At 61.8% G+C, this 7988-nt stretch overlaps 1 protein-coding gene across 6 annotated transcripts in view; it reads left to right on the top strand.

The window, feature by feature from the left end:
• The window catches only part of CLEC16A (C-type lectin domain family 16, member A), a 168878-nt gene extending 161293 nt beyond the window's left edge, over positions 1-7585 (top strand). For 3 of the 6 annotated variants that reach the window (XM_012731952.1, XM_012731951.1, XM_012731954.1), the window contains 2 exons: positions 2272-2391; positions 5052-7585. In XM_012731952.1, coding sequence (XP_012587406.1) covers positions 2272-2391; positions 5052-5416 — 485 coding nt within the window. In that variant the 3' untranslated portion in view covers positions 5417-7585. Of the gene's footprint in view, positions 1-2267; positions 2392-5051 lie in introns of all 6 variants that reach the window. The other 3 variants (XM_012731955.1, XM_004691757.2, XM_012731953.1) reach the window with 2 other exon arrangements.
• Positions 7586-7988: the final 403 nt, after the last annotated feature.

Raw genomic sequence — 7988 nt, 5'->3', positions numbered from 1 at the left:
TGTGAGGGGACACGTGTGAGGGGGCACATGTGAGGGGACGCGTGTGAGGACGTGTATGAGGGGACACTTGTGAAAGGACGCGTGTGAGGGGACGCGTGTGAGGGTGCATGTGAGTGGGCATGTGTGAGGGGACGCTTGTGAGGGGATGCGTGTGAGGGGGCACGTGTGACGCTTGTGAGGGGGGACACTTGACAGGGTTTTTCAGCAAGGGCTTCCCTCAAATTGGGGCCAAGAGATGCTGCAGACTGTAGGGAGGGTCAAGACCAAATTCCTCGGTGACCAGAGGAACCAGTCGGAGTGGGGATTGAGAAGATTCTTTCCTGCATGGTCAGCTGTTTACCTGTCTGTTGACACCTGAAACAGGAGGCCCCTTGCTCCCACTGTGCTTGGCAGAGGAGCAGCCCGTCCCGTCCCAGAGTGGGCGCCGGCTGGGCGGGCGCCCGGGACCCGGCGGCGCATCGCCCACTCGCCGGCAGAGCTGGTCTGCAGGCCTCAGCTCGTTCCGCAGTGAGAAAATTACAGGGTTGAGTCAGCATGTTTTCCCCTTAAGCATTTTATGGTTTTGAGAAGCTGAAATTGTAGAGAACGTATGGCGGGAAAAAGAAAAGAAAATAGACCCAATTTTGGCACCAATTGTGGGACGAGTAGGAATATCTTAGGAAGATTTTCCATATCACGCCCGTGTGCACACGCACATGCGAGGCAGCGGCACACGTGGCCCCTCAGCCAGGAGCCTGTGACCCACCCTAGCGCCCGACAGCCTCTCTGCCCCAGCCTCGGGGCCCTGTGCTTCCCACGGCATGTAGGGGGTGGGAAGTGTGGAAAAGCAGAGTCTGCATAAAGGGCAGTGGCCGTCCCTGCGTGCACTGCCAGGCAGGGGGAGGCTTGAGCTGTGGCCGCCGGACTCTTTCCCCAAGGGACTAGCGAAAGGAGGAGCGTGGTTCCCAGTCGCCCAGTCAGGAGGCCACAGAACCCCCCCACACACAACCCCAGCTCGCCGTGTGAGCGGAGGCTGCACCCCAGCGCCCAGTCCCATTTGGGCCAACTGAGAGCCAGGCGCATCCCTGGCCGTGGTCAGACTGGACTTTTATGACAGATGGTGTGCTTTCCTCCACAGCGTCTCCCAGGCACTTTGTGACGGTGTAAAATACACAGACCACAAAGTGTAGCACTTGCCCGTTTTTTTTTTTTAAGATTTACTTATTTATGCTTACAGAACTGGGGTACAGGCCAGAGGTCCAGGGGGGTGAGAGGATTCATCAGAGACAGAGTGGGGAGCAGAACAGACAGATCTACTGAAATCCACTGCTGAGGGGAGCAGGGGGTGGGTCAGGAGAGGTCTGCTGCACCCTGTGGGTCACCTCCCTGGCCGGGGATCAAACTCGTGCTGTGGTGGCTTCGGAGAGCTTCATAGTGCGGTGCTTTAACCGGTGGCGCCACCAGGGAGGGCCCCATTTACCCACTTTGAACCATTAAGTACAGCCAGAGGCAGTCGCCGCTTGCACGCAGTCTGTCCTGCGCCTTCACGTCCAGCGTCGTCCCTCTGACTCCATGTCTGTGCTTCTTCCTGGCCGGTGATGCGCCTGATGTTTTTGTTTCAGCTGTGGAACCCGCCTGCCGCCACATGGCACCTCAGCGCAGAACTTCCTGCTGTGGTTCAGTCTTGATTCTCAAAGACACGGGTCCCCAGGCCTCAGACCGAGAGCGCTGGCCAGTGGCTGGGAGGGGGCCACAGGGTGCCCAGAACCCACAGAGCCGCGCTGTGGGCTTTCACAGGCGGCCCCAGGGGCTCCAAGGTCTGCTTTCACGAGCCGGTTGGCTGCAGCCCTGCACCCACACAGCCCCCCCCCCAACTCTCCCCGCGTGCCGGACTTCCATTCTCCCCCGCCATGCACCCTAAAACTGACAGGCGATTGAGTTCGTTGACCCAGAGGTTCGAACCGAGGCCCGCTGCACTGATGACCGCATCTTTCTTTTCCAGCAGGACCCAACTGTTCCATCTTTACCTGACCGAGTCCCCCGCGTGAGCCGCTTGGTTCTTAGCTGTCCCAGCACCACCTGGCCCCAGGGAGCGGAGTGGGGGTGTCCCCGGCATGGGGGGCTGCACGCCACACGCCCGCTGTCAGAGCTCCATCGGGCAGCCCCCCAGCCGCTCCCCACGCTCTTGTCGATGCTTGGTGTCCATCGCTGCTCTGTGTCGCCTCCGTGTCACTTCCTCTGCCCATTGCTAAAGGCTTTCTATGATGTGTCGCTGTGTTTCCCTCTAGTCAGGAGTGGCAGGAAAGGACGCCGGCGAGTGTTCAGCCTGTCGGAGGCCGACAGTCACGGCGGCCACTGGGTTTAGTGCTTCGACCGGCAGCTGTCACGGCAACTCCCGCACGGTCCACGCAGGCAGGTCTCCCCCATTAGCCTCGCGGGCCCAGCCGCCCCCGCCCACCGCCCCACCACCGCCGGGCCCGCACGCAAGTGGGGCCGCGCGTGGGCCACCGAGAGCCACAGGCTCACCTCCCCGCCGCCCCCCCAAGCCCGTTAGGGCCTCGCATGTCTGGCGGCCCGTCCTTTAAATCCCCGCCCTTTACCCCATGTCATCCTGAAATGCCCCCCAGTGTAGGCCTCCAGGGTCGGGCGGTAGAATTTTCAAAAAGCAACCAAGTGAATTTGTTTCTTTTTGTCTTTTTCTTTCTTCCCCTGCCCGTGCTCGAAGCTGAGTGGTGGGCCCAGCCGTGTACAGCGAAAACCCTAATGCCAGCTGGCTAGGGCTGGATGGGGCCCTCCCCCGCCCCTCCCGCGCTTCAGGCACCCGCCACCCCGGCCTGGCCACTGTGGGCCCCGGGGCTCCCTCCCCACCCCTGCCTGGCAGTCAGGAGCCTTTTGCCTTCTTTTGCGTTTCAAGCCGTTTTCTCTGTGCTTTGCCCCCTCGCTGTGCTGTGCGCCTCCTGTCTCCCACCCTAAGCCTGAGCACCGCAAACCCAGACTTTCACTGGAAATGGCCACTCGCTCGACAAGGGTCAGCCAAGCACCTGCCCCGAAGCTGCAGACCAGCTTTGAGGGAGCCAGCCTGGGACACGGGTCAGCTCGGGGTAGGACCAGAGGAACCCGGGGGTCTGGGGATTCCCGCCCCGGCCTCCCCTCCTGCAAGTCAGTGCTCCCTGACGCCAACCGGTGACTCCAGACTCCAGCCTGCGCCCCAGCGGAGTGATCCCTTGCTAGGTCCAGGCCGCTTCCCCTGCAGACGGCCGGGTTCTCCCTCTTCCCGCGTGTGTATTTGCACGTCATGTTCAGGGAGCAGCTCTTAGTTTATAGGGAGTGTGGTGGCTGACGAGTGAGAAAAGTCAGTCTACTTTTTTAAGAGAAAAACTGACCCCTTTCATACAAGTGTTGGTTCCTTTCTAAAGACGAAACCAGCTTGAGTGTGTGGAGTTGTTCGTTGGTTCTTTCTTTGTGACAACGTTCCCACAGCCTTGATTAGCCTCATCCCGAATGCCCCACTAGGCGTGGGGCAAAGAGGTTCCCAGCCTTTTTGAATATCTGCATGCAAATGCAGCCAGGAGGGAAGTTTCCAGGGCCCCTGGGAAGGCGCTGCAGTCTCCAGGCGCCATCAAAGTGCCTTCTGGAGGATTTGCCTTATCTGAACCCTGCGGGCCTGGGATTCAGCCCCGCACGGGAGCATAGAGGGCAGCTGAGGCCCATGCTCAGAACCCCGTTTCCTATGCTCAGCGGACCAGACCCTCCCCATAAGCTCCTTACCGAAGGGCGCACATTCACTGAGACCCAGAGAAACGGGCGCTCGGGATTGCTGCTCGGCACCTCGGGGCGCGGCCCCCACCCAAGGCATGGCGCAGTCGTGCTCAGCCTCCGTCCTGAACCAGGCCGACCTCAGCCCTGTACAGTCATCTTCCCTGCGCCTGTTCTCTTAAAACAAAACAAATAGGAAACCACGTACGTGCTCGGAGCCTCTCGAGCCCGTCTGGCCGCGTCTCCCGTGAGCGGGCGGCAGCCTTGGGAGACTGGGCGTGGCTCTGTGCCTCTGTGCTTCCCCATCCCACCCTGTGTGCCCTTTATTTTGCTCTTGGTTCTTCCATCCTTTTGCTCTGTGTTCAGTTTGTGCTTCTGTTTTGTTTTGGCTTCACGTAAAAGGGAAAAAAAGGTCTAACGTTCCTGGAATCCCGTTGATTCCGAAGGCGTTTCCAGCACCCCGGGCCCGGCATGCCTGCCCACCCCTGCCGCCCCCTGGCTCCTTGCCCCATGGTTTGTGCAAATAGAAATTTGCTTTCAAGCAAGAGACCCACTGCTTTCTTACCAGTGTTGGTGAATTTCCACCCTCCTTACCAGTGTTGGTGAATTTCCACAAAGAAATTTCCACATGACCTCAGCCATGTTCGCCAGGGTCACTAGGAAGCAGATCGGTAAATTGTAACTCAAACGAGGAATTTGAAGAGCGCCCCAAAAGGGCATCGCTGCTCTGAAAAGAACTGCATCCGTCATCAGGTGGAGCCTCCACGTGGCTGCTCGAGTGGCCCCACGGCCACGCGCCCGTCTGGCGCCAGCTAAGCTCTCAGCAGGCCCACAGCCCGGGTTCTGGCTTGGTTTGGCGAGCGGCAGAGAATTCCTGTTTCCCCCGTACTGTGGCAGTGGGTTTCTTCTTGGGCAAATGGCACCAGGTGTAGCAGCTCCCGAGCCACTTCCCCCACGCGTGTGTTTATCACCAGGCGGGGGGCCCTAGACGCACCCCGGCACAGCACCCCGGCACAGCCCGCCCCGCCGGTTCCCAGCACCCGGGCACTCGCTTCCCCGCCCGCCAGCGGAGCACACACCTGCCCCTGGTTTTCCCTCATCACCAGTCAGGGTGGCCCTGAGCCCGACGGCTCCCCACCGGGAGACTGGACAGACAGCTTCCGTGTCCCCGGGAGAAAGCGGAGACAAGCCTTTCCGCCACGCCAGCATCTCCCACCTCCCCCTCTGCCCCCCGGATTTCCCTGGGCCTGTGTGCAGGACGGGAGCGGGTGCCGTCTCCGAGCTAAGTGTGCCTTGGCTTCTCTCCCCTCGCCCAGATGACTCCCTGACGACAGAACCGCCTCAGCCTCACCTCCCTGACCAGCTGGCGACGGTCAGCGAAACAGAAGCAGACGCCAGGCCCGGCAAGACCCCGGCAAGGAGCGCAGACGTGGACACCGCCAACCTGTCCCCCAGCCTCGTCCCCGCGCCGCAGCCCACCATCTCGCTGCTCTGCGAGGACACTGCCGACGCGCTGAGCGTGGAGTCGCTGACCCTCGTCCCTCCCGTGGACCCCTGCAGCCTCCGCACCCTCACCAGCATCCCCCCGTCGCCCACACCCGCTGCCAGGGCCGCGCCCCCAGGGGAAGAGGCTGCTCACCCCGAGCCCGAGCCCGAGCCCGAGGACGCTGCTGAGCACTGAGGGGCCTCTGCCAGGGCTGGCAGGGCCCCGCCGGGGCGCCCCAGCTCTCCAAGGCCCCGCACCCTGCAGCCACCTCTCCTGCCCTCCCGCGCTCCCTTAGAATCCAGGTCGGAACCTCTGAGCGCAGGCGGGGACTGCGGGGCGCCCCCCTGTGACCCAGCGGCCCATGGAGGAGCCGGGCTCCTGGTCTCGGGGGCTCCTGGGCCGAGTGGCCGGACGCCTGCTCCCAGCCTCGAGCTCCTCTGTCATTCTCCCCCGTATGCACAGAAGAAGCAGACAAGGTCACTTTGAGTAGAAATTTGTAGAACTTAGATAAGCATCTCCTTTGGGTATTTATTTCTGCTTTGGCAGCAGATGACAAACATTTATTTAAAAAAGTCTTTAAAAAAAAATCCAAAACATCTTCCACCGTCAGGTTGGATGTCACAGGTCTCACTTTCGTTTTCCCTTGAACGTCCCAGCGTTTTGGCGTGAGAGTTCCTGGCCTGACTTTGGCCACTTTCCTCAAGGATTCTCACTTCTGTACGACTCGCTAACTCTGCAAGCCGGTGGAACGATCAAGTACCTTCTTGGAAAGCCTAGAATATTTTTTAAGCAAAACTGAAGAAGACACAGGTATTCTCAGGTACACACAGCGCCCAGAGCCAGAGGCTTCTCGGCCGCGCAGCCGGGAGGCCTGGCGTGACCTGAGGACCGGCCAGGAGGGGGCACGGCCAGCCCCCGCTACAGGCCGCCCTCGCCCCGCTCCTCAAAGCCAGACTGGACCCTTTTTGACCCTCATCTTCAGTTGCTGACCCCGCGTTTGACCCACTCGGACCTAGAAGACAGCAGCCCCCGCTGGTGCCAGGGAAGGAAAGTCGGGGGGAGGGCCTTTGCTGGGGTGCAAGGGCAGCAACCCAGGGATGGCCCCAGGCCGGGGTCCTCACCCTGGGGGCTCAGGCAGTTTCTGAAGCGAGCGCTGGGCGTGTGCAGGCTGCCGCTCGGCCAGGCACAGCCCAGCCACCTGCCCGCCCGGGTCCTGTGGAGACCAGCGCGAGGCCCCCTCAGCCCGGCACCAAGATGCTGTGCCTGCGTGTCCGGAGAGGCTGCAGCACCCATCTGCCGCCCTTCCACCAACTGTCCGGCGTGTCCCGCCGCCCCCTCTGACTGCCAGCAGGCTCCCCGGAGGAGGGCCCCTCCACGCCCCCATGGAGACGGCCCCTGTGGGTGCGCTCACCAGCTCACAGAGAAAGGCCCCTGCTGTAAGAGGAGGCCATTTTGGCAGAAGTCCCTGGGGCCCCGGAGGGAGGGCCCAGCCAAGACAGCCCAGAAGCCCAGGAAGGAAAGGCCCAGGCTGGGTGGAGACCGGGAGAGGAGCGGGCCGGGCCGCACTGGTGCTCAATTTTGAGAGGACGCTGGAGCAGCAGGAGGAGAGAAGGCCACGCTTCCCAGGCCTTGTGCTGGGAGCCTGCAGAGGGGCCCGGGCCTCCTCGGCACCTCCAACCTGCCATTCCAAACCCTGTGGCTGCTGAGCACCAAAGGGAGGCCCAGGGGCTGGGGGGCTGCGGCCAGAGAGCTGAACACGGGCTGCCGACCAGGCGGTGCCCCTCAGGCCAGTCTTCTGCCTGCGCCCCCACGGGGCCAGCCTCAGGGGCCGGCAAGGTGGTCCCGGGCCTCTGGTGTCGGCTAGAGCGAGGCAGAGCCAAGAATTCCTGAAGAGCCAGAGCGGGCGGCTGTGGCACCAGCACACGGGCCAGGCCGGCCTCAGCCATCGGCCGCCACCTCCAGGTCCCTGCAAAGAAAGGGGCCACCGTCCCCAGGCCCACCACTGGGCCCCTGGCATTGCCTAGTCAGCAACAGGACTGGCTACATGACCCCCTCAAGCTTTGCCTTTGGAAGTTATTGTGAAGTTGGGGCGTGAGTGTGCCCCAGCAGGTCCCACAGGCAAGGCAGGCGCTCCCGCCAGAAAGAACGGGACCCGCCCCAAAGCCACCTCGAGGACTTGCGATGGAACCCCCCAAAGAGGGTCCGCCTGCAGTAGCAAGACCCCCGGGGAGGGGGTAGGACACGCCTCTTGGCCACACACGCGAGTCCTCCGAGGTCTCGAGCAGCCCTGAAAAAGCCCGGGTGAACCGATTCTCATTTCCCCAGACGCAATAAATAAGAAATATTTAATGGAGTCGTGTTGACATTGGACATAAACTGTGAGAGTCCCTTGTGTTCCTGTGAGCTGAAAATATGTAAATAATTCTTGTCCCAAGGAGGAGCGGGGCTGGGAAACCTCACGCTTCTGGGCTGTTCCAGGGAAGTACCTGCTCTCGCCGGCGTGACTCAGCTTCGTGGGTACCGAATACCAGGGTGGCAGTGAAAACTGGGGTTTCCTTGTAAACCTAAACTTAGCAGTGAAAAAGTTACCAAGAATGGCCTGTGGCTGGTGGCGCCTGGCTGGTGGCGCCTGGCTGGTGGCGTGGTGGCCGGGAAGGCTCTCCGGGTGACCTCGGCCTGACAGAGCCGCTCGCCCTGCTTGGCCAGGTGGTCTCCGCTTCCGAGGGGAGACCCCTCCCCAAGGCTGGAAAGCAGGAGCCCCGCCCTC

Source organism: Condylura cristata, unplaced genomic scaffold, assembly GCF_000260355.1.
Source record: "Condylura cristata isolate star-nosed mole 26May11 unplaced genomic scaffold, ConCri1.0 scaffold00032, whole genome shotgun sequence".
NCBI lineage: Eukaryota > Metazoa > Chordata > Mammalia > Eulipotyphla > Talpidae > Condylura > Condylura cristata.
This window is presented reverse-complemented; position numbering and strand designations above follow the sequence as displayed.